General features: G+C 40.4%; 1 protein-coding gene across 1 annotated transcript in view; it reads left to right on the forward strand.

Annotated features, from left to right (window-relative positions):
* The first annotated feature begins 3,275 nt into the window (after nt 1-3,275).
* Nucleotides 3,276-27,593, forward strand: part of LOC120568979 (cadherin-12-like) — a 77,711-nt gene continuing 53,393 nt past the window's right edge. The window contains exons 1-4 of the mRNA XM_039816756.1: nt 3,276-3,460; nt 19,283-19,981; nt 26,114-26,238; nt 27,386-27,555. Coding sequence (XP_039672690.1) covers nt 19,676-19,981; nt 26,114-26,238; nt 27,386-27,555 — 601 coding nt within the window. The 5' untranslated portion in view covers nt 3,276-3,460; nt 19,283-19,675. The remainder of the gene's footprint in view (nt 3,461-19,282; nt 19,982-26,113; nt 26,239-27,385; nt 27,556-27,593) is intronic.

Below are 27,593 nucleotides of genomic sequence, written 5' to 3' on the forward strand. Positions count from 1 at the left end.
ACACATATAGAACAGTGCTGATTATCAGCACTGTGCTGTTGGGTAATGAGGCTGCATGTGATTGGCCACAGTACACACACATTTATAAACTGTATTAGCTGTAAACACACACAGTATCACATGTTATCAGAAGGTTACCTTACAGATTTGTTTATGCTTTTGTGTTTTGGGTTATTCTGTTGATTGTTGGAGCAGACGATGCACGAAAAAAATGATGTGTGAACAGACAATAAAGTTAAGACAGTAAACAATAGTCTCATCTTATCTCATGCTAAGTCTGTAATAGGTTAAGATGAGAGCTAGGATGAGGGTCTTCGTGACACCAGAGACCCCTGCAGCGTCAAGCTTTAAGACGGGGGGAGGGGGTGACACTAATCCACAATTTAATCTTTGTGTATGTGTGTTTGTGTGTTCACCTGCTGCAAGTGTGGCATGTCACTTCAGAGGTGTTTTCAGTATGTCAGCACAGTACATGTCATACATATCAAATGTTTGGGTTACTTTGTGTGTGTGTGTGTGTGTGTGTGTGTGTGTGAGGGTGTTTGTTTATTTGTGTGTATACATGAGATTGAGATGTCATTTTTTTTTCATACACAAGCACACTTACAGGTAAAGTCATCCTCTGCTCATGTTTATGCAGGAATCACTGTGCGCTCGGTTGTCATAGCAGAGGCATGTTTGTAAGATTGTGTGTGTGTGTGTGTGTGTGTGTGTGTGTGTGTGTGTGTGTGTGTGTGTGTGTGTGTGTGTGTGTGTGTGTGTGTGTGTGTGTGTGTGTGTGTGTGTGTGTGTGTGAGTGTGATTAAGTGCTGGGAGAGAACCCTGCTTGAGAAGCTCAGGGGAGAAGCAGTCAGATAGCGTCTTTGCTACAATACAGCAAAAAAAATCCACAGCCGGCAGAGAAACAGATCGTTTGCCTGGAATCTTCACGACTGATACTCTGTCAACAACTCTGAACTATCTTTACTAGGAGGGATTGGAGGGGGGGGGTAGGGGTGTGTGTGTGTGTGTGTGTGTGTGGGGGGCGTTGTTCGGGGCAAGGGAATAAGAAAAATGAAAAGAGAAGAGGAAGAGGGAGAGGCTGCTGCAAGAGAGGGAGCAAGGGAGATATATAAGTTTAGTGACATTTTCAACAACAGTGTGTGCAGAATGAGAAACAGCAACACACAGAGAGAATACATTACATTAAAAATGTAATGTTTTATTTTTTGATGACTTGCTTTCTACTATTGGTTTTTCTTCTGTTATGGAATACAATTAAGAATTGTTCAAACATTATTCAACAGCGACATGACAAGACCAATATCAGTATTGTAAGTAAAAAGTCTGGACGTGGTTAGCCTAGTTTAGCATGAGGGCTGGAGGCAGTGCAACACAGCTAGCTCTAACCAACTGCTTCTATACCAGAGGCAATTTCTTTAAGACTGCAAGGGAAGCTCGGCTTCCCCTGAAATGTCAAAAAATGTATGGTCAAATATGTACTATTGTGTTAATATTTTATTGACTAAAAATGCGTTCGAATACGTCCATCTCGAAGATGAGTTTGTTCAGAATCAGCTGACTCGATTTCCTTCTCATACATTCCCGTAGCGGCACAGCACATTTCCCTGTTGAAGCCTGGCGTCCATGGACTTCAATGGGGCTGCTTTCAAAAGTTTTTTAAGTGCTTCAAAACTAGACGGTCATTGGATAAATGCTGCGATTATGTCCCGCCCACGGACGCTCGGTGTCTCTGGGGGTCAATAGAGCAGTGGGCTGGCCTGGACTCCGGGCTTCTGCGTGATGATTGGAGGGTCTGTCGAAAGGCTGCATCTTCTTTTGATCGACGGCGATTTTGTACTATAAAAAGCGGCCAAAGCTATTCGAGCTCAGTCCCATCGTGGGTTTTGCAAGTGTAGTTGAAAGACCAACTGCTGCAACCTATTTCTTGGTATTTGCTTGGCGAAATGGCTAGCCAATTTTCATCAGACATTTCATACAATTATACACCACATACATTGTTTCAGTTTAACCTAACTCCCACATTTCCTCCTTCGAGTTTAATATCGTTTTGTTAGATCGTTTGTTCATTCATTCATTCATTCATTCATACGGTAGGCTAGGCTAGTGTTGTAGGGGTGGACTAGCCAGCTTGCAAACTGCGCACGATGGCGGACAATGCTAATATTGTTGACCTGGTTTTGGCAAAGCCATTTGAAAGTCTTCCTTACGAGGAGAAACTTAGAATTAAACAGCAGGGTTAGATCAACACTTAAGATTGATTTAGTGCAAAAGATAGGGCCAAGTAAAAGGTCATTTCCGCTCTCCTGGTATGACAGAGTTAGCTGGCTGACTGGAAGTGCTGTGTCAAACAAAATGTACTGCTGGTCATGCCTCTTGACCATCTCACAGATATTATAATATTATTATTATATATTATTATTATTATATTGTATATATTATTATATTTATATTATTATAAATAAATGGACAATTTTTATGATATAGGTCGAAAATGAGCTTCCCCTCTTTGAAAGACCAGCAGCCGCCACTGTTCTGTACCGCCTCCTAACAATAAAACGTAAAAACCCTGTGAACATGTTTTGGGTGCTGTCCATGTTTTCATCTTAATGATATAACCGAACCAAGTTTTTTAAGGAGGTTTTTAAATGTTTTATTCACACCAGTGGTCCCCTTGTGCCCGTGCCCTTCGCAGCGCTCATTCCGGGCGTTGCGTTTTAACCCAAACCTAACCATAACCATAACCATTGCCTAATCCTAGTGCCATTGGGGGCTTAAAACACAGATAAGCAACTTTTGCACATACCTCATCATCTTTGCTCATCATGCACTGAATCATACAGCCTTATTTTCTTTTTGTTAAGAAGTTATACTCTACATATTTGTTTATGTTATTGTTTCTTATACATTTTTGTTTATTTCCTTTTCATATGTTTATGTATGCACCATCCACTAGGGCAAATTCCTTGTAATTGTTAATTGGCAATAAATCTGTTTCTGAATCTGATTCTGACTTCCTTAAAAATTGTAAATCATTTTATATTGCATTCAACCTGATTTGGCAATACATTACTTAAATAAGGTTCTGCCAGCTAAGCAAATTTAAGTTTTTGAGACAAACCTAGAGAGTGAATGACAAGTAGAGAGAATGGTGAGTGGATTGGATGAAAGTACAATGAGAGAGAGGAAGAGAGAGAGAGAGAAAGGGGAGGGGTCAAGGGATGTATGAGAGAGAGAGAGAGGATGAGAGAGGGAGGGACTTAGAGGGAGAAAGATAAAGAGAGCTGAGAGAATACACAGAGAAGAGAGTCGAAGAGAGGGAAAAGGGCAGATGGAGCGTGCTTTTAGTTCAACAGGGTGAACTAATGGAGAGAGAAATCGCCACGGAGAGTTACAGGAAATATGTGGACTTTAGTCTACTCAGCAGCAGCTCGGAGGGACACTGAGAGGCTTGTGTGAGGTAACTGCTCTGCTTTTCACTCCTTACACCGCTTGTTGATCAGAAAAATGAACACAAGAGCACGACTCTACCATTGAGTTTTCAAATGAAGTCTCCGAGGTACTTGTCCGTCTCTTAATAATGGTTTATTATTTCATATGTTGCCAAGTAGCAAGGTTATTCCTAAAGTATTTAACGGGAGAGGTGAGACAGTAAGCCAGTGGGGGTTGGGGAGCCTCTATAGGCTCTCTTAAATCAATTAAAGAAGTGACAGCTAAAGAAGAGGAGCTGCAATCAGGACATGTTGTGCATCCCTAAGCAGGACCATGTCTGTGGTTTAAGCCCTTTGATCAGTTCATGATTTTGTGATGTGAAGCTTGACGTTTCAAAAAGTTTCCCTTTTTTTTTGGTGGGGGGTTTTTTTTTTTTTAATTTTTTTTAAAAAAAAAAATATTTAATTTTGGTGGCAGATTGGTTGGTAAACACATGAAAGATACATTTACATATTAAGTTATATTCACCCCTTAAAACAACAATTGCTTGAAGTTGACTGTTGTGTTTTTAAATTTTTTTTAACCCCTGAAAAAATTAAAATTTTTTTTTTTAGCACTTACATTCTCATAAACATTACATTACATTACATTACATTATATTACATTACATTATATTCTGGGGAAAAAAATTATGGAATTATTTGTGTACATTATGTTACTCTAATGGTAACTTTTAGAGTCATTGTAACATTCACATTTTGTTTGAGAAGAGGAAAACATTCCTGTGAGCCGTTTTGGATGTTAATGTAGTGGAATGGAGTCTGTCGTTATGGATATGGCTCAGTGAAAAAGGATGGGGAGAAGTACAAATTGGATGATACAACAAGGGACACAGTGAATGAGTTGGAGGCAGGTTTGGAGGGTTAGGGTTACACATTGTAGAGGCAGGACAAAATCTACGTTACGCACAGAGACAGGGCTCGTGTAGTAGGAGCCACAAAATAAATAAAAAGATTTGTGCCGTAATGTGTAATGTTGTTATCTCTTTTTTGGTTCAAATGGATTTTATAAAATTGGTATCGAAAAAGGTATCGTACAGGAACGGGTGTCAAAGTCACATGTATAAAACTTAAAACCTGTTTCTGAATGTAGTGCTGGACTCGGTCGAGACCAACTAGAATATTTGGCGAGTCCAATGCTCGAGTCCGAGACAAGTCAGAGTCCAAATACCAACGAGTCAGAGACGAGTCCGGACTCTAGTACGACAGCCATGCATACACCTGTGACAAACAGGGTTGGCTGTTGCACACTGAAGAAAGGCATCTTGCCTGAGCAGTCTACTTGTGCTAAATAAAATAACAGAACTGGAGTGTGGTGTTGGACATGGAAAAAATGCATAACTGATTTTCCTCTCAGATAGCTATAAACTCCGTCTCCCTGTATGGTGTAGAATATATCAAGTGGCTCTGCCCTGATTTCCAATAGCACATGGGTCTTAGTCTTAGGTAGAGGATTTTAGTATCTGAGGATTTACCTCAAACTAACCTCCTACATTAGATTACAAACTGTTAGAATTGAAGATTCTGGTCTCAGTATAGATGATGGTGTTCTAAAATAGACATATTGAATACCAAATGCAAACTACTTTCTGTCAGTATGTATGAGCGCCCCAAACATTACAGCCATTAGTGATTGCTGACCATGTTATTTCAAAACTATAGGCATTATATCAGCCCATACTCAGTTTTGCTCAGTTGTCATGGAGGTAGATCTGTTGACATATGAGCTCAATAGCTGTAATGCTATCGTCCCTTGCACTTGTAGGACTTCTTGTCCAAAATGATTGGAAGAAATGTAAAAAGGTGGTAAATTGTTTGTCAAACTACCGTTACCGAGGTCACAAAGGCACTAAAAGGTGCTCTAAGCGATGTTGGGTGACGTCACTTCTTGTTGACTTTCGAAGTATTGTCAAACAAAACGGAGGCTAGCTCGCCCCTCCCTCCTCCTCATCCTGTCCCCTTTCTTCCGTGCTTCCGCGCACTAACCCCCCCAACCCCCACCCCAAAATCCTTCTTGTCGGTTATTGGCTGGAACGCTGGAACACTGTTTATGTTTCGTAGTGCAGGTTGGCGCAGTTAGTTTTTTTTGCCGTTTGAGGAGCCTGCAGCTGTCTACAGAGGCCGAATTTTTTTTTTTACAGTGTGTTCAGTGGACAGGCAGCTAGCACATATTGAGGACATGTTTGATGTATGTGACAAAAAATGTTGTAGCCTAAAAAACGCGTGACATCGCTTGGAGCGCCTTTAACTTTAAGCTAACACACGCTCACAGTGGGAGCACGATAGCTTGGGTAATGAATCAATTGTTACAGTGGTGAATGGCATCCAGTGTTATAAGGGTGGTGGCTGCAGCACCGTGCACAAATGCAAACAAAATAATAAATTGAAGCTATTGTAGTTAGGAGTCATATTTAGAAGCCTGCAATGGATGAATCACATTTAAAAAGGCGAAGAAGAAAAGATAAGAGCACTGGTTTTACTCTGGGCTTCAAGATTACTGCAACTGCAACCTCAGGGTTGTGTGGATCCTGGTGAGAAATTCATGGTGCAATGACCAGAAACATCTCATCTGTGGCTCAAAACTGCTCTGAAAATGTCTAGCTCCCTGCGGTTTTACCCTATTTCCAAGCTCATCATCACGTATATGGAATAAAGATTTGTGCTAAAACAAATTCCTCAATCATATGAAGGTGTAAACATAAGCTGAATGGTGCTAATGACCTTTCCACTGGAAAAAAAAAAAAATGAGACAGTGGGAGAAAATATGACACTTTCATAACGTACATAGTAACAAAGTGCAATACACTGTTTATCTTGACATCTACATTATACACTTTTCATGTAAAGATCCTGGTCACTGCTGACTTCATGCCCCCAGTGGACCAGCCAGATGTAAACAGCAGTGATGTTGCTGCTAATTCAGTAGCGTTTGCCCGCAGCAACAGGGGAACACAGATGTGGTCATTCATAATGGAATTAATGTTGTTCCTCTGTCAGAGGACACGGTCAAATCTTATATGTATCTTCGGAAGCTCTGCTGGTAGAATCGGGCTCCAGCCGTGGCTACAGAAAACAAGACAGCACAGAGAGCACACTTCTAATTATAACACACACATTGAAAGTTAAAGCCAAGCACAAACGAACACAACTTAAGCACAAAATACAGAAATGTTTCATGTGAAATAACCAGTAAAGTCCTTATTTTGACAATTCCGGGCCACATCATAAAAAAACTGATTAAGGGTCTGATTAGGGTCTCTGACTGTGTCACGTGGTAGCAGCAGATTCCATGTCTGCAGCGGTGGTAGAAGTATTCAGATAAAGTACAGTAAAAGTACCAATAGAGGAAAAAGTACCAATACAACAATGTAAAAATACCCCAATACAAGTAGAAGTCCTGCAACTATAATACTATCAGGTTCATACTTGTATTTTGTGTTTCTACTAGAACATAGAGAAAGGTTTCTGTGAGCTGGGTAGAGAGCACCATGAGGTGCTGGTCGTTTCAGAGGCATTTGCAGTTAAGCCGACAAAAGGCGACCGACTAGAAGATTAGGAAAAAGATTGTGGTTTAGGTTAAAACACACGTTCCCCTAAAGTAGTACTCCCAGGACACCAACACCTGTTTCCTGGGCAAAAAACTTTGTGTTTTCCCTGGAACACAAACTCTGCTCCCCTGCTTAAAGGTGCTGAAGGTAGGTTTGCGAAGATCCAGGACTTAGACAAAAAATTTGAACATCAAGAACTTCTCAGTCCCTCCCCCCTTTCCGCTAAAGCCCCAAACGGTCTCCTAAGCCCCTCCCCCCACAAGGAGGAATGAATGCGTGTGCATGAGCAGTGATTGACACGCAGTTAGACCCCCCCCCCCCCGGCCCTGATTCTACTCTACTACTTCTACTGGAACATAGGGTCAGTTTTAGCATATATGACAGAAAGTTAGTTTTATAAGGCTTACCTACTGCACCTTTAAAAGCCCTGTATTTTATGACACATCCATCCACCCCCCCAACACCTCCCTACACTGATCAGAGCGGTCTTATACTGCAGCGATTAATGTGGTGCATAAAGCAATAAATATGTGGAATACATACGAATAACAGTGCATTACTTTTCAAATGTGCGAATGGTTCATGAGGACGGCCTGACTAGAAAGTCAATATACATTGCCTCAGATGAACTTCAATTGGTTCTGAAGAGATTCTTTATTGAAATAAACCGAGGGTCATACCAAAGAGTCGAAAAAAGCATACTAAAGTATGTATACAGGAGGTGTTTTGGCCTTTCCAAATGTGATGAGCTTTCAAGGCTACAGTGCAGATTGACATTTTTTAAATCAAGGCTGCCACTCAATGAATGTGGAAAAAAAAAGCAGACCATGAATAACTAAATGAAATAAAACAAAATTCCATCTATGTTTCCTGTCAAATTTCTCTTGCCATGGTGAAGGAAATGCTGGTGATAAATGGAAATCAACGAGAGTAACACATTGGCAACGTGGAGAGTTTCTGGGCAGCGCCAACTGGGGCAGCTCGCCTTGTTCCACCTCAGTGGAAGATTGATGACTTCTGGGTTCTGGGATTTGCACCTGTTTCCCCCACCGTCTCCCTTTCGCAACCCCCCGTCCTTCCCTCTACATTCTCTGCTCTCTTTCTCTCCTTTTGCCCAGTTGTTTTATTGTCATTATTAAATATTAATGAAATTATATTATCAATGTAATATATCAAAATTGAATTTTCCAGTTGAACACAGAATGAACACATATACAGTAGTTTCTCCAGCAGGCCTATTCCACATGACTGACATGGATTGACAATGTATGACAATGTATGACAATGTTATGTATTGGTATGTTAAAGAAGGTTTACAGCTTTTCAAGTCTGTCTTCAAACAATAGTCAGGTTCCCACATGAACAGTGTACATGCACACCAATATTCCACTAGTATTCCCAATTTGACAATATTCAATCTGTATATTACGTTTGAATATTCTGAATAAGGCCTTTTTTTGTTAATATAGCATTTTGCCGATATTATTCAGGTTTTAAAATCATTCTTTGAGCATGTATACACCGCATTCGAAATCTGCGTCGTAATCAGGGTTTTCACCGAAGTTTGCGACAGTTTACGCCCCCTTGCCTGCTTTTGACCTCTTGCCTGTTTACAGCTTACGGTCAGCTCTGTGCGTTGCTACGGTTGTTGTACGCAAAACCAGACTAGCCTTTTTTTTTAAGTATCGGTTCAGGCAGCGTTTAGGCGCCGGCACTGATTTTAAAGTATTGTTTTTCCACCAGTATCAAAAAAAAACCCAAATGATACCCAACCCTACTCCTCCTTTTGTAGGAGAGGCTATTTCTGGGCGGTACATCCACGTATGGATCCTGTTATTTCTATGATGTATCCTCTATGCCAGAGATCTTCAACAGGGGGTCCAGGACCCCTAGGGGGTCCTCAGAGTCACTGCAGGGGGGCCACCAAATTATAGTTAATTTTTGAAGTTTTTTTCCAAATTAAAATGTCTTAACATGAATCCAGTATATTATTAGCATGACAGGCTTACTTGCCTATAGGTAAGGTAGTCACTAAGGTAGCCATCCTAAGGATTCAATGTGCCACATGTACAGTATGTGCAACATTTAAAGATCATTTATAAAATCATGCCCACAATAATTATTTTAATATCTTAGTATTCTATGCACTAAAAAGGTATGTATAATGGCTTTAGGCTGTCCTACACTTTATTTTAGGCCCAATGTAATTGCAACTTTATTTTATACAATATACATGTAGTAGGGGGTCCCTACTCCGTCTATTTTTCAGTTTAGGGGTCCTTGGTTTAAAACAGGTTGAAGACCCCTGCTCTATGCTGATTGATGTTTGAACCTCACCTGTGTATATTCATTGCCTTGTCTGCTGGTTTTGATTACGCTGACGGCTTATAGATAAAGCGCGTTTGTTTTTTTGCCCACATTAATACGAATATTACTTATCTGTGAGTGCTGGAGTTTTTATTTTCTTTGATCTCTGTCACTGCCATGCACCCGATACACTGTCTAAGATTTCGATCTGTGCAGGCTATTATATCTTCGTCCATTGACGTACCTGGATGTTTTTTTCCCTTTTCATCATATTTACATTAGGCATAGGCATGGTGAATGTATGCACCTTATTAATATTGGCTCCAATATCTTGCAGGAACATCAAAATCGTGCAGAGCATCAGCATCCCTGTGCTTTCAGGGATCACATCAGTTCCGTCAGCAGAGGTGCCATGAGGATTCATTTCATGTTTGTAGTTTCAAGTGCTGAAAATGTCACATTCATATAGAGGAGCTTTCTGTGGTTGTCTGTAGAAAAACAAACGAAACAAAAAAAGACAATCGACACTTGGTGTTGAAAGGTAGAAATGCGGAAGCTTTCATCAGTCCCTGATAGAGAGTAGTGAATATGAAAATGTCAAGTACACGCTGGCTTATGTCATTTTATTTTATAAACACTTTTACCGATTTATTTTTGTAGTCTGTAATGCTACTGTAGAGCAGTTTACTACATTGAATGCAATGGCAGTGAAAACACAATGGCTTTTTTTTTTGACACCTGTCCCCAGTCTCAGTCTCTCTCACACACACACACACACACACACACACTGCGCTTTATGACAATGACTAACCTGTCTTTGGACACAATCACTGTCAACTACAATCCGTTTAACTCAGTAAACTTCTATTGCACACCGTTTATATTTGCTTTTTTGGCCTTTGGATAAATTATTTTGAAAACAATGACATTTGCTCAGCTTTGAGTGATACAGTGATACTTTATAAGGTCTCTCTAATGTTATGGAATGCATGAATAAGTCATTTGATTTCTTAAAAAAAAAAAAAAACCTCTACTGATCACATATCTCACATCCCACTGTGATTGATAGTGTTAGCAGCGCTGGAAGTACAGTGGCACAGATTCCCGCAATGGTGTCTCGGTCTACGCCTTGGCTCTTTCCATCCATCACTTCTCCCTGTTGGCACTTCAGACCCGTAGAGCTGGGCTTCCCATTGTAGTTGGACTGCGGCTTTCTAGACATAAACCTCACTGCCCTGATTTGCTCTGATTTGTGGTGGTCGTAAAAAACAACAATCCTTATCCAAAGCTTCAGTGCAACGAGCTCAGACAAGCTTTAAAGTGCTCATATTATGTTCATCTTCAGGTTTATAATTGTATTTAGAGGTTGTACCAGCAAAGGTTTACATGGTTTAATTTTCAAAAAAACATATTTTTGTCGTACTGCACATTTCTGCAGCTCCTCTTTCCACCCTGTGTGTTGAGCTCTCTGTTTTAGCTACAGAGTGAGGCATCTCACTTCTGTTCCATCTTTCTTTGGAGTCACACATGAGCAGTAACTAGGTAAGGACTACTAGCCAGTCAGAAGAAGAGTATGAGGGCGTGCCCTGACAGTAGCTAGGTAAGGACTACTAGCCAGTCAGAAGCAGAGTATGAGGGCGTGCCATGCTAACAGCTAGGTGAGCATTATAACGTGTGTTACAAAGTGACGCATGTTTGTCATGGAAGTAAAGGCTGGACTACAACAGAGCTGTTTGGAGATGGTAAGCCCCTTTGGGGTGGACTTTGGGCTTTTTCACTTTGTAAACCTATAACATGCACAAAAAAAGATATATATATATAACACAATAAAGGTAAGGGAAAAAGCCAAAAAGCATAATATGATGGAAGTCGATGCGTTTACTGATCTATCTCATCAATACATGATTGAACTGGCCCATATGTAATTGCTGGCATGTGTAGGATACCATTCTTATAAAGATCGGATCTGATCCAACCTTTTACCTCCTTGTATCAGCAACCTTTAGATAGGACTTTGTAGCCATGTTTCTTATTAAGGCCTAAAATAACGGAAAATGCAGTACAGCTACTGAAAGTTGAGCTCTGCAAAAAGTAAATTCTATAAAATCAGAAGAAAAGAGTGTGTTTTGGAAAATGACCTTGCATCGCATCAGCTAAATCCAATTTTCTGTGAGGGGGCGCCTTTTTCCAAGCTTCCCCTAAAGGGCAGGTCAACAGTCTCAGACTTTAAAAATGCCGGTACCAGAGGAACTGGGACATGACATAGGAACAGCCATTATTAATCTATAGGTGATGAAATCTATTTTTGCTGGAAAACACTGTTGTTGTAGGAACATACAGTAGGTGATGGTGCACTGACGTGGGCAGAATCTAAATATAGAATAGAATGAAAATGGAACAAAAATCATCTGCATATTCTGGGAAGACTGCACAGTATGTCTTTTCTCACACACACACGCCCACGCACACACACACACACACACACACACACACACACACACACACACACACACACACACACACACACACACACAGTCTTAGTTAAAAGTTAATAATTTGCCTCTGTGGCTGCTGAGCCTGAATCACTGTGACGCTGTCTGGGTCTTTAAATATCAGTGCAGTGGAACTGGGCCTCGATACCCCTGCTACTACAACACTACACGCACACACTAACACACAAACACACACACACACACACACACACACACACGGATTTGCCATGTATTACAATAAAATAAATAAAATGTAATGTAAAAGAATTAGTAAAACAGGCAATATGTTTAGTTGCTTAAAGGGGTGGTTCAGAATTTTGGACATAGGACCTCATTTCCAAGTTAGCCAGTGTGTTATTTATCAGTGGAGACTGTTTTCAACACTTTTCATCCAGTCCTTCTAGTTGCAGAGTTTGGTGGTGCTAGTCTAGTGCAAGTCAACGGTATCTGCTAGCCTGCCACTAAAAACAGTCTTACCCACTCCACAGTACACCCGAGGCAAATAAATTATAACGGCAGACTATCGATGTAAATGCCTGTGTTGATAGAATAATGTTGCATCTCAATGGTTGCATTACATTTTGAGGGACTAGTTTCTCAGCAGCGGCGGAATTTTACTTTGCTCCGGTTGGTAGTACTGCGCCGAAAAGTAAACAGAGAAGCGCACTCCGCTCGGGACACCAAGTAGTAGCCTCTACAGACTCTCTTTCTCTTTCTGCCCTTTGAGCATCCATCTCTCTTAGTTCTTCGTCCGTGTATTCCGGCTCATACAGGTACGGTTCGTTGGGTAACACAAATTCCTCGTCTTCATCGTCTTCAAAGTCAGAAACATTGGCATGGCTTTCAAACGTGGCCATAGTGCTATCTTGTTGATTCCTTTGTGCAATGTACTCTGCTTCTGTAGCAATGAGTGACAGCGGCAGGTAAATAAACTTGCGTGATTGTCATGGAAACCGGCTTCCTCGGTAGCCTAGGTAATATCAGTCCGCCGCTGCCGTAGCCTATGTCTACTACCAACTACCAGGAACAAAGTATAACTATTGCAATGCGATGCAAGGGTGAAGGAATTTTCTGTAATGCTTTTTGACAGGTGTTATTCCGTATTTAGATTTTTTGGATTAACAGAAATATTCAATCAAGGTACAGAGGATATATTTTACATTTAGAGAATTTTCCGTATTTGGATAAACAGAAGTGTCCGTAAAGTTAATGGAAAAGGTACTGCTATAGCATGGTCAGATAAGGTTTTACTACATTAACTCTATAGTAAACTCACAATTGGGAATTTGAAACAAGATAGAAAGTTATACAATAAATAGACAAATGTTTGTACCTTTCCATTGCAAACTATTTTAATACAGTTATAAACCTTGGCAAAGTATTTTCTATTTGATATCAGCTCCTTTTATGTTGTCATTTATAGTACTGGTAAATAACTGCGTTTATTATGTTGGTGGAAATGTCACTATTTCTGAGAGATGTCATCATAGTTTCCTGGTTCAAACACTCAGTATAAGGGAAAGTTTCCAAAATACTGCTCTGCTCTTCCCCGGCTGTTGCCTCTGATGTGTGATTGACAGGTTCGGTAATTAGCTAGTTAGTGTTAAGTGGTGCGTGGATTATTACAGGAGACACCTGTCCATTTGGCTGAGAGGTTTTAACGTAAAAAAGTTCCAAGCCACTTATTCCATTTGGCATTTCTCACGTACATGTACGCTCCATCAGCACCCTTCAGCGGACAAAGTGTCCATCAGGCTGCTCTGCAGTATCTTCATCAGTCTCTGACTGACTGATGAAGTGCTTCACCTTTGCATGAGGTATTGAGGTCGTTTGCAGTATTTACGTGGTCTTTAAATTTAATTTGCATTATAGAAACATCACTGCCAGTTAGGAATGTAGTCAGAAGCCAGGCTAAACTGTGCATTGTGTAATCCTTATGTTAAAGAGTAAAGCGTTTTAAAAAGTGGTGTACAAATAGGGATAGGTATCGATAGGATTTAATTGATAACGATACTGCTTATCAATACAGATACTTAACAATTCTCTTATCGATGCTATTATCTATAATTTCGTACAAAAAGAAATGAAAAGATTCAACAATTATTTTAAATTTTTTTTAAGTGAAATTGTTTTCTGAGTTTCTTGTATTAATAATAAGTGAGGGGCAATTGCTACAAATATCTGGTCTAACAACTTTAAGCAATACAAAATTACTTTTATCTGGTTTTCAGAACAGCTCACACTAAATTCAGTTGAGCAGCTTGCCTCTAAAATAAGAGTAGCTGGTCCACCTAAAGGCCAGCCCAACTCGAGTTAGCCTTAATGGGGACTTAGATGGTATTTAGCAAAACTCGGAGGAGCAGCTTGTCACTTAAATGAGAATAGCTAGTAAAATTACTGTTTTTGTCAATGGAGTCTGGTGGCCTTGAGGTGAACATATAGCGGTTGTTTCTTGAATTAATGATTTATTTCGAACCAAACCATTTGTTATTGTTGGAACAGTGGAAAGACTAACTAAGGCGGAGTTAGTGAGTTTATTTAGTTTTCGTCCCGTTTGAATTAAATCAACACTAAATAACTTTTCCCGCTTCGGTCCCCCTACAGGTTCGAGGCTGAATTGTCCATAACATTATATTATGCAAGTTTGCCAGATTGGGTAGCGGATCTATAGTTCGATTGAACTGGACAATGTAATGTAATGGGACAATTCCGCTTCCAACCTGTAGGGGGACCGAAGCTGGAAAAGTTATTTAGTGTCGCTTTAAGTGTCTTTATGAGTTGACAGGTTATTAATCTCATCTTGGTTTGGTAAATGAGACAAACTTGAATTCAGAAGGTATAGGGTCGTATTTTCTGTTTGAGAGTTCATTTTGTTTACTAAAAAAGCTAAGAGAGCTAAGTAAAGTACAAGTGCGCAATGCATCCTGGTACATGTAGGCACAGCTGCCACTGCTCCGTGAACAGGAATACTTGCTTTCTCAGTCAATATAGCACACACTGGGGTACATATAATAGCAACATAGGCATTGGTCAGCGGTGCCAGTCAATAACATGGAGGCATCAGTCAAAACAAGCTAAACACGGCAGATTTAAACTTACCATATCAATACATACAGATCTTCGGTGAGAATATACAAGATTCACTTGATATTTTGAGTATGTCATAATACAAAAATATTTGCTGTGATAGCCATAATCGTGGTGTACTAGCCACCGCTAGTGCTACTATTAGTACATGCTTGAAAGTTCTAGGGCATAAAGGTCTGCAAGTAGGTTATCCACTCTGTAGTACTACTCCACATGCATTTTTCTTTAACAATGGTTTTAATACTCTGTTAGGTAATGTGCCTGACTGGGCTAAAGGCTCTCTGGAGAACACACACACACACACACACACACACACACACACACACACACACACACACACACACACACACACACACACACACAGAAGTCATTCCCGAGAGGCATTTTTAACTTCTCTTGTTTCAGGGAGCACTGATCCATGGCAGCCTGGTCATGTGTGATGTTGTAAGGGGCAGCAGAGCACAGACATTTCTTTCATGACCTGAAGAGGAATGTGGATTTTTCGGAAAACATTGCATTATTCTTCATGGCAGCTTTCTAACTGTTTTTCTGTTTGCATATTTGATTTTCCTTTGTCAAGTCAAATTCATTTTGCTTGTGCATTACCTGTCAAGGTGAAATATACTACCTACAGTACTGACACTGGTTTAGAATAGCGGAACAGCTTCACAACCCATCCCTCCTTAATTTATAGGGAAGACTGTCAGTATATTTCAGTTGCTCTGTACAGTGTAAATGTCTTGGAAAAGTAAATTAGACTGGGTGATTGATTATATACTGTTGACAAGACAGAAGTTGGGCACTCATTTTTTTTGTAGTGTCCCTGTGAGTCAAAAATGACGTGATAACTTATTTTGCACAAAGTGCGAAAGGCTTCGAAAGTTGGTAGACCAGGCGCACATGTACAGAGGCTTGTTCCTCGTTCATGTCCAATAAAGGCAGAAAAGCCTCAAAAAAATAAATGAAAAAAAATTAAAAAGTATACTATATCGGCGATGTTTCATTTCTCGGGCTGTTCAGGTGCCACCGGAAATTCCGCCGGATGTCCCTCATTTTCGGCCATCCGTCCGTCACCTTCTGCTTGCTTTGTGTTGGAATTCTAAACTCCTCCTCCAAATTTATGACTTAGGATTTCGGACTATGGTTAACTGCTCCTCAGATCTCTGCAGGGTAAATCCAGACAGCTAGCTAGACTAAAAAAAAACTTTTGAACGTACACGTTCCACCAAAACAAGTTCCTTCCTGCTGCTATTTTTCAGATGCACCGTTGCTCCCTCTGGCGCTTAGCGCCGCCCAAGACAATTATTATTGGTTTAAATAAATGCCAGTGAACCAGAGCACATTTTTCTCCCATCCCGGAATGCTCTGTGGATTAGCCAGACCCTCCTTTGTAGCGCTGTGGAGGAATGTCTGGCAATGCAAGACCATCATCTGAAACCTGCCCAATATAAGATAAACGGTTGTGATTGGCCCGACCAGGATCGGGGGGAGCGGAAGGGGAACCAAACGTATCCGCCAGAGCAAATATAACATGAGCTCACAAATTTGTCCGGTTCCAAGGCTATGCAATATATATATATATATACTACATATGGTAACTTGTTTCAACTGTCCTAATTAACTAATTTGAAAATGGTGAGAAACTATAGATTGACAGATGTATCAGTTGGGTTTCAGTCTAGACACAGGAGTTTATTTGGACAAGCTTTTCAGATTCGAACTCTTGGGGGACTGTTCTATCACTGTGTGCTCTACTGTAGTGGAAAGGAAAGAAAGAATTTGCGAATAAATCAATTCCACAGTGTAGACTCAACACATGTAATTGGTTATGGATGCAGAATCCTTGACATTGGGGCCAACTCGTCAACATTGGGGCCAACACTTTTAATAATCTACGTGGACTCCCACTGCACAATGTCTAGGAGTTATTCTGAGATATTTGTTAAATATGGCTTCAGGAGAATCACATACACACTGTATAAAAAACTAAGTAGGGAGTTCAGAGTGAGAGGAATCATTCTGCCCTTATTAGGTGAGTGATGGCATGTCAGTATTTATCTATTTTGTGGTAAACATGAGGGGCAGTTCTTCTAAGTAGTATGGAGAAGAAACAGCAGATGAAAGAGTGGAGTTGGAATGTGAGGCCTAACACAGTTAAATATTTTCAAAATCCATACTCCTTCTGAGCCTCCTGAGTCATAAAACATAGACATGACACACATGTTTGTAGATTCAGTGTGTGACTTAACACTTTCCGAAAGATATCATTATCTTCGATGTCCATCCCAAATAAATGTGGATAAAAAATAAAGACGCTCCTTATAACTTCTGAACTTGTGTCAGGATTATCACGTTTTCTTCAGTATCAAAGTAATCCAGTGATAGTTGTCTGTAAATGTGTGGGTACATTGCAAAGAGGAACTGTAATAGCTATCACAGAGCACTTTATAATAGGGTTTACATCGGTATGTCCAATACTCTACTTGTCAGTTTACTATTGAAGGTACAATATTCTGGTGCAATGTGTAATACTTGCATGCAATATTTAGATTTGTAGTTCTTTAAATTTATGAACATTGTGTTAGGCTTTAGGGTTAGGGGTTATGTAGTTTAGTATATGAATGATTGCAAGGATGCTGCTCAAATGTCTGGGGATTAATATTCTGCAGTGCAGCGATGCTCAGCCCAAGAAAGGTTTTCCCAAGGGGACAGTACCAGTGTACTTTATCTCATCTGATCTTAAGTGCCCTGCGTAAGCAAACCCTCTTCATCAACCTCTGCACGTGCAAGTACCATGCATCAGCTGTCAGACTAATTCACCCAGGCTGCCAGCCTTGTACGCTAAAGCCTTTTTCTAATTAGAGCCCTGTGATCTGATGTAGTCCTTGGCCTGATGTGCTGGTGACTGCAGCAATGATAGCAGTAATTCACACTAAGTAAACACATCAACTTTCAGGTGTCTTGAATGAATTACCATGTGAAAGAGTAGGTGTTGCATCAAGTGTTCACTTCCAGTCTTTCATGAAGCATGTGCTTGTTTCCAACTATTATGAGAGTAAAGTACTGATCTACATGTTGATTGTACCAAATCAAGCTTTGGCACATGTTGGAAAAATTGTGATGACATTTTTTTCATCATGCTGGGAATCCAACGTCACAGGATTGAGACAAGGACCAATCTAAGAATGTTAAGATTAATTTCATTCAGCCGAAAAATACAGTGACAGTGGACAGCAGCTACAGTTAACCATATGACAGTTAGCATTAAGTAGGTAAGTAAAGATTTACTTACCTACTATTTATATAGCACATTTTAAAACACAGTTACAAAATGCTTAAACACACACACACACACACACACTCACACACACACACACACACACACACACACACACACACACACACACACACACACACACACACACACAAACAGCACAATGAAAGACAGACCAAACTAAAACAACCCAGAACACAAGACAGGGATGGAAATCTACAAAAGGCTTGCCTCTAAAGATGGGTTTTTTGAAAGCCGCTTAAAACAGTCCAAAGATTTAGTAAATCTGATAGATTGGGGAAAATGATTCCAGATGGTTGGGGCTAGAACAGCAAATGCGCGGTCACCTTTTATTCTGCAGTTGGAGCGGGGAATAACACGCCGACATTTGATGATTACAGTGGTCGAGAAGTACAATGAGGGACGATGAACATAAGAAATGTGACTGGGGGATATGTCACGTAGTGCCTTATGTGTAATAATCAGGATCTTAGTGAGAGATGTAAGCAGATCTGCTTAGGGTTTATAAAAAAGATGTTTTCCAACTATTTCAGTTCCATTTTACCGGTGACCCACAACTCACACTACACAAAATATTATAGGAAACCAGCAGGATTTTTACTTATTTTTTAATGCAGAGCTATTCAGCTATCAAATTAACAAATATTCATACATATTTTTTAAGTGAATATTGGATCACTAAATTTCATAAAAAATAAATGAAAGTCAGGTTCTATAGCATATCTTAAAATTAAAACTAGGACAATGTGCCATAGGGATGTCTAGCCTAGCGCATCAAAATGTCAAAAAACAGGAAGGAGGTCCTAATTGCAAGCAAAGCTTCACACTGTTGTCAAATTACATATCATAAAGTCAAACTGATGTTTTTTGTGATAAAGAATTGCCCACCTGTCACGGAGATAACACAACTCTCATCATGGGACGTAGGCATGCTTTGTTCATGTGATAACAGGTGGTAGTATATGGCAATTTAGCAATCTCCTCGAGATAGGGTTTCTACTGTTTCCAAAGTCAAGAATTAACTTTTAAGCTCAACATTGTTATCTTCATCTTTTCCTCCAGGTGTTAAAGCTGAGGACTGAAGTGAAGAGAAGACAAGCGGGTCATCTTTGTTCCTCTGCAGACAAACTCCAATATCACCTGGATATCACAAAAACAGACCAAAAAGGTTTTACTCAAAACACAAGCCCTTTGACGGAACCTCAGTCAACATCACACCAAAGATTTCACAGAGTGCTTTATCCTACATAATGATCTTCAGTAACTCTCACACTTCAGCAAGGATAGCCCATTAATAGTATCCTCTCATCATCTTGGATTATATTGGAATTTAAACACTTTGTCCGATGCTTACCTCCAGGACGAATCCAGTTTTGGATGCATGTCCATTTCCAACCTAGAAATAGCCAACTTTTGTAAGTTTTCACTAGCTTTTTTTAGCAGCGACACTCCCTGATGATCACAAGGGAATATGTCATTGTGTTTCTGGTGGGCTCCTGTTTCCTGTTGGACTACAGCTCCCAAATCCCCCTGCAGACTCTGCTCCCGAGCAGAACTAAGGCTGGAGTGATGTCAGCCAGGGGAGGGACTGGAGGTAAGACTGTAAGAGCATCTTTTGGTGAATGGACATCCTCAGAGGGCAGGACGAGGCTAAGGAGACATGGGAGAACGAGGGTCCATCGTATTAAACGAGGATGGGTCTGGAACCAGTTCTTTGTCCTGGAGGAGTACATGGGATCTGAACCACAGTATGTTGGAAAAGTAAGTAAATATTGTTAACATCTGAGGTTTAAAGTTTTGAAATTTGTCAGTTTTTGTTAAATTTAGAGAACAACAAAAACAACCTCCCATGAATGTTTAGTTTTAGTTTTTGGGGATTTTAACATTGCTTGTTTAGATTGCTCACCAGTTAAGGAAGTATGTAGAAACAATGTTTATTACACAGAAACTGTGGGTGTAACTGGGTTTAAAGCTCACTGAATTGCTATTACTTGAGACTTTTTTCTTTAAACCAATAGCGCCATATATTAGATTCAACAAATACAACCAATGGTTGATTAACCTTCATTTGGACATCCCGACTTTAAATCCTACCTTTACAACCGTGAACAAAGTGTGATTATTAATAATTAAAAATCTTGTTTAAAGAATAAAACAGGAATCCCACAGGGTTCTGTTCTTGGTCCACTTATTTTTAGTTAATATATAAATTACCTACTACAATGATGTCTTGGAGTAGGTTTTCAGATGAATGCAGATGATACAGTTAAATATGTATCTGGTAGAATTCCCCTATCAGTTTCCACACAGCTGTTATGTCATTCACAGTCCATAGCAGCATGGTTTGAAAACTCATGTCTTACACTCAATGTTAAGAAATCTGTCAGTTTGCTTTTCTTCCAGGGCTCAGTCCTTAATAACCTCGGCCTTATATTAAATTACCATTTAAAATTTGAGAAGCATGTTAAAATGGTGAGCATGGTTGCAAAAGCAAACTAACATACATTTAGACTAATTAGAGAATGCCTACCAATTCATGCTGCAAATAGTTCCATGCACCCTATGATCTTTTCCCATTTAAGTTATTGTGTAACCTCGTGGTCACAAGCAGCATCTACACTTGTGTTCACTGAGTATGTCTGAATGGTCTCCTTCTTATGGTGCAGTCAGAATGAAATTTGCTAAATGTGTTTGTAAATTAGCTTTTCTTTAATCAGTATTTCACCACAAATCCCATATCCTGCATTTTGTTACAGTTTTTTTATGGCCACAGATTCCCAGTGCTGTTTTCAAACCTTTTAACCCTCCCTTTATGTTTGACGATGGTGTTTGAGGGTGAGGGTCATGCTGAGGCGGGAGATCTGAAGCCTTTCCCTTTTCTTTGTTGTCTGTCTCTCCTCTGTGAAGATCAATAGCCGCGCTGCTAAGTAATTAAAGGCATCATCCAAGGGGAGGAAGTAAGAATGTGTAGGAGATAAAATAATGACCCAAAGGACTTACTCAGGACAAGCTTTAGACAACTTAGTACATCCTGCCAGGCTCTTCAGTAATATTGACAAAGCCACCAGATGCATAGGGATACCGATAACACACATTCAATTAAATTAAATTCAATTTTATTTATAGTATCAATTCATAACAAGAGTTATCTCAAGACACTTTACAGATAGAGTAGGTCTAGACCACACTCTATAATTTACAAAGACCCAACAATTCCAGTAATTCCCCAAGAGCAAGCATTCAGTGCGACAGTGGCGAGGAAGCACATGTAACGTATTACACATCCTGCAAAGCTGCATCCTGAATGGTGTCAGAAGTAGTTGAGTGAAAAATGAAAAAGGAGAGAAAAGTCCAAACCCTGCTCAGTAGAGTGCTGGCACACTTTTCTTTGAAAATTATGGCTTTGCTCTTAATACACGGTCATGAATACTAGGACAGTATACTGTAGCTGTAAAATAGACTCAATCTCAGTGATGAAGTACTGAATAGAAAAATTTGAAATAATTGTAAACATTGTTTGGTAATTGAATAATTTGCCAGAAACCCATTCGTGCACAGCATTAGATAGCTAGAGTTTGCTTCGGGTAACTAATGTATATAAAATAATATACTTTTCCAGCTTTTGGCAAAAAACCAACTTAGACAAAAAAAGAGCTGGCAGGCAGAGTATGTATGAGAGAGGGGTAGAGACCAATCAAATAACCCAGATCAAAACATGTCCATATTACATGTGGCTCCAAAAAATTGTAATTGCAATGAAAAATTAATTCAATTTTTTTAAAATAAAAGTGTGCAAGAGTTTTGCACTATTTGCACTTTTGCTTAAGGATACAGTAGTAGTTAGTTGGGAATGGAGAGAGTACTTTTACAAGCAAACGTCTCTCAGCTCTATAGTTCTCTGTTGATCCAACTACAAACAGGGAGGAGAACACGTGCAAGGCCTGAAGAGGCTGTCAGACTGAGTAAGCTGGGCTCCACCCGGGTCCCTGATTAATCTGCTGTTGGTGCTAATAGCAGGGTTACAGCTTGATTATCACTGCAGGAGGCTGCGTGGAAGGAGGGTGGAAGAGGGGAATCAGATGACCTTATGCCACTTAGAGTTTGAGTCAGGGCTTTAAGTGCTAAAACCGCTGGTTGGATCTGGGGAGGCAGGCAGGCAGGTTTAGAAGAATACACTGAACGGCATCAAGCACAGAATGTCGACAGGCCACGTGTCTGGCTAAGACAGCGCATGATGAAGTTATATAAAGTCTTGCGTGTTTAAAGTTGGTCAGGAGGTTGCTGTGGCTAAATGTCTGATTTCATGTCTGACCCCATCTACTAAAAAGGTATAAGTAAGGGATAATGCAGAGCGAGTCATTATTGCAAATTAGAACCCCGACAGGGCGATGCTAAATTCAGCCTGAAGGGGGCCTGCCTTATTTCACAATGCAAGTCAACGGCCAGTAGCAGGGTTATACCCGCAGTCTACATCTGGTGAGTGGAAAATAATCAGGACATTATTTTTTTTTTCAAACCAGGCAGGTAATAAAATGAAAAGGGCATAAAGCACCTCTGCAGGAATGGTTACTTTACTCTGGGCATCACAGATTCACTGCACTAAGACTGGATAAACACACACACACACACACACACACACACACACACACACACACACACACACACACAGCTGAAATACATATCCTGAGAAAAGGTTGAGGTAAATGCTCCCTGGATTTCTCACCTCACTGGTCATCTGTGACAAATAAGGTTGTGTTTTTCAGAATGCAAGCCCAGCGGGACAGTGTATGTGTGTGTGTGTGTGTGTGTGTGTGTGTGTGTGTGTGTGTGTGTGTGTGTGTGTGTGTGTGTGTGTGTGAGTGTTTGTGTGTGTGTGTGTGTGTGTGTGTGTGTGTGTGTGTGTGTGTGTCTGTTTTTCTCACCCTGTCAAGTCAATGTTGTGACAATATCAGGCTTTATTTCTGCACTTCTGTTTCAAGGATGGCTTTTCATCACATCACTAATCAATATGACTGTTCCGACTGTTTTCAGATAGCCAAGTTGGTAAAGTTGGTAAAGCTACACTAGTCAACCCCACATGCTGGTGTCTCCAAAAGTCAGGGGGAGGTGACCCAAAGGTTTAGTTGGTATGATTAAAACCTCTTGCCCCTTGCTACGATTCGTTTGGGCAGATCTGAAAAAAACCTTCTCTATGGGATGGGCCGTATAGCACTGATCATCTGGGTAATTTCACACCCCGGAAGTTGAACTTTTTTTGGATTTGTGCGGCACTCAGGAACCCACAAAGCAATGAACGAGGCTCTGCCTCAAACTCTGTATCCAGGTCTTATTACAGTATACATCCCATGGCATACGCTGACCCTAACACATGCATGTTGATTGTCTCCTCCTCTCTCTTTAGCTATTTAAAATGATGTTTAATGAACAATATGTGTGAAGACATGGCATAAAACAGAAATGCATTGGAACATGAAGTCACAATAAACCCAGGTTACACCATGACTTCATATCATAACACTGCAGAGTTGGTTGTGTTGCTGTTCACTGTGTAGACCTCTGATGTTTGTTTGTCTCCCAGCAGGAGACGTGTGCAGCTCTTAGATATATATCACCTCATTACACATGCCTGGCCCGACCTTTGCAGTGGCGCCTCCATCTGTGCCTGTCGGTCATGACTGCTTAACAAAACGACCACTCCAGAGCATATTGTGAGGTCATCAGCATTCAACAACAACACCATTTATCTTAAAGTGAGAAATACATGTGCTTTTTTAGATGGTCCTCATCCTTCTGTGTTACACCCAATCAGGTATCAGAACTCAAAGGGATGCATCAATCAAAACGTGGGTAGCTAACGGATCTAGAGACAAATGAATGTCCTATTTTCAGCAAAATTAAACATTACGTCAGAAAACCAGGTCTCATTTCTGAGCTCTTTCCACACAAGCCTTTAAATCTGACTAACTGTAATGAAGAATTGACAAATAGAGCAGAGTGATTAAAGATTGAGATTAAGTGATGTAAATTGTTGCAAGGATGATACTGGTTTGAGACTTGTGTGAAGTTGGTTATGATTTATTTATGTGTGTGTGTGTGTGTGTGTGTGTGTGTGTGTGTGTGTGTGTGTGTGTGATTTTTTTTGATGATTTTAGGATCAAGATTATTTTGGGAAACGGGGCCTTGGTCTGTACCAGATGAAAGTAGACAGACCTTGTGGGGAAATCTTTGGTCGTCAATCCAAAACGCTGTTGCTAGATCACACTTTGAAACATGTCCATTATTTTGACAATAGTAGACAACCGACTTAGGTACTATTTCATAAGAGTTCAACAGTCAGAAAACTCATCTAATCTTCTACGCCAGGACTGTGTGCATGTGGTTTGATCAGATTTGATCAGATTGACAGTGCTGGCAACATAAGCATCCACAGCTGTCATCAGATTTGAATTCACATGTTGATTAAGACAATCCGTGCTCACTCCCAACTCGTATGTAATAGTGATGCTTTGTCAGTAGCTCTCAGCGTCAAATATCAACTTAAAAATCACCCTTTTGCTTCTGTATGGAATGCTCCGGGCATAGAGTACCTCGACCACGGAGCTGTAGCATGACATAGTATTAAGAGCGACAACGGTAGCGAGTAGTATGAAAGACCGAAAATCCGCGTAAGGAGGTAGGTTGGGGTGGTGGATGGGTCAATCAACGCAGGACTTTAACCCAGGAGATCGAGGTTCATGTACCGTTCTTGTCCCGCGTCACTGAAACTTACATTTTGTAACCCCACCCACAATCTTTTCCTATACCAACAGTCCAGTTCTTGTGACGCATGTCTGTTAAACGTACGGCCCGACCCAGAGCGTCAAATAATGACACCATGAGGTTTTTTAAAATTAATATGCATTTCCCCAGCCTGCCTATGGTCCCCCAGTGGCTAGAAATGGCAATAGGTGTAAACCGAGTCCTGGGTATCCTGCTCTGCGTTTGAGAAAATGAAAGCTCAGATGGGCCGATCTGGAATCTGCTCCTTATGAGGTCATAAGGAGCAAGGTTACCTCCCCTTTCTCTGATTTGCCCGCCCAGAGAATTTGGCCCACCCATGAGAGAGAGAGAGAGACATCATGGCTTTCAAACAAGCAAAGTGGCAGTTGGTTAAGGTCACACCCCCACCCTCCACCTTCCCCCCCCCCCTCTCTCCTCCTCAATAGCTGCAGATACAGAAATGGGACATTCTAAGGAAAGCTCATTGTGGGACTGGCTCTAGTGGCTGTAGTTCTGCACCAAGGCTGAATTTCGGGAAAGAGACTTCAGATACAGTATTAGGGGACCACTAAGGTCTATATAAAAGAGACTTCAGATACAGTATTAGGGGACCACTAAGGTCTATATAAAAGAGACTTCAGATACAGTATTAGGGGACCACTAAGGCCTATATAAAAGAGACTTCAGATACAGTATTAGGGGACCACTAAGGTCTATATAAAAGCATCCAAAGAACACCATGTCATGGGACCTTTAAGACATCAATAGCAAAAGAGCTCTACAGTACTCCTCTTTACTTTCACAGATCTCTCATTCATCTTTGTTTATATTATCGCCGTATAAAATCTCCTTTGCCATGCTTTGCTGTGTTTTGGACACGTGTTTATTAATTTTTCGCCTCTGCGATGCTTTTAAGAAGCTTTATTATCAACAACAAACGTTGAAAATGACGGCACACGTAATTCATTTTTAAGCTGATGGAAACTTTTAGTAAACGGCACGTTCTGATTTACACAGTAGTTTACACATTGTTGTTAATGATATAGAAATCAAGTTGTATTATAAGTGATTGCTGCGGGTGTTGGAGCGTTCAGGAGCTACATGATTGAATGTTGTGTGCCTCTCCGTCTGCAGCTCCACACAGACATGGACCATGGAGACAGTGCAGTCAAGTACACTCTGTCAGGAGAAGGAGCCGGCTCCATTTTTACCATCGATCACATCACAGGCGATATACATGCACTGGTGGGGCTTGACAGGTCAGTACTCATCAATAATTATAACAACATAGTAATAAGGTGCAATGCCGAGCTTCAAGTAAAAAAAATAATAACTTGCATCTAATAAACCAGAGATATTCAAGAGGGGGTCCATGACCCCTATGGGGTCCTCAGAGTTAGAACTGTTAAACTGTTAAAATGTCTGAAAATATACTTTTTCAGCATATTATAGCAAAAATAAATTGGCCTATTTGTAAAAAATCAATCAAATATGAGTAAGCACACTTTCCTGGTAGATTACTTTAAGTACTGTAATGTAAAGGCATACAGTTTGATTGTTGCGATTGTCGCTAACTGTTCAAAGATGTAAAATTCTGTACTAGGTTGGATGAAACCACTTTGGCTATTATTCTCAGGGTGCCTTACGCCCGGGCCACACAGCCTGTGTTTTTTTTCTGGCATCCATGTTGCCAGGTTATCCCACCTGTGAGGCAGCGACTGCATGTTTTACAGAATGGGAAACAGCTGAGGGCAGGTGACAAGATGTCACAAATGAGTAGTAGAGGCGGGAGGAGTTTTATTTTTATTATTGTTCCAAAACCTTTTCTTCTGTCCTGAAACCTCTATGGGTAAAGATTAGTTAAATGTATGTGGAAAAAAACCCTGGTTATGATTTATAGATAGATCACAGTTACACTATGCTTAGAAAAACACTCCATAGTTAAATTTGGCATCATAACAACGACACGCTACTTCTGCCTTTGCTTTGCTCAAAGACAAAAGTAATTATTAATGATAGTCATTTATGAGGAAAATGTAAATTCAGAAAAATCATGTTCTGTTTATGGATTCAATGCTCATTAATTTAGGTATTATATTGTCTGATCTGAACACATACGGATAATAAAAAGGTTATCTGTGAAATCCACAGTGTGGGCATTAGCACAAGCTGACACCCAAACCATGTGGACACTTAAGTACCATCTAACAGATCTTAAAGCATCACTTCATAATCATCACGTAGTCTCTGTTGATTAGACATACAGTATTATTAGATAGATAGATAGATAGATAGATAGATAGATAGATAGATAGATAGATAGATAGATAGATTCTTTATTGATCCCCAAGGGGAAATTCAACATCCGTGCGTATATGAGAATATGTAATCTGGGATATTTTACAGGGAGGAAAAGTCCTACTACACGTTGAAGGCCCAGGCTGTTGACATCCACACAGGCGTGCCTCTGGAGCCCCAGTCTGAGTTCATCATCAAGGTGCAGGACATCAACGACAATGAGCCACGATTCCTCGATGGTCCGTACAGCGCCAGTGTCCCCGAGATGTCTCCAGCAGGTAGGACTGCCAGAGGTTGAGACGAGGACTAATCTTAC

This window comes from Perca fluviatilis, chromosome 11 (assembly GCF_010015445.1).
Source record: "Perca fluviatilis chromosome 11, GENO_Pfluv_1.0, whole genome shotgun sequence".
NCBI lineage: Eukaryota > Metazoa > Chordata > Actinopteri > Perciformes > Percidae > Perca > Perca fluviatilis.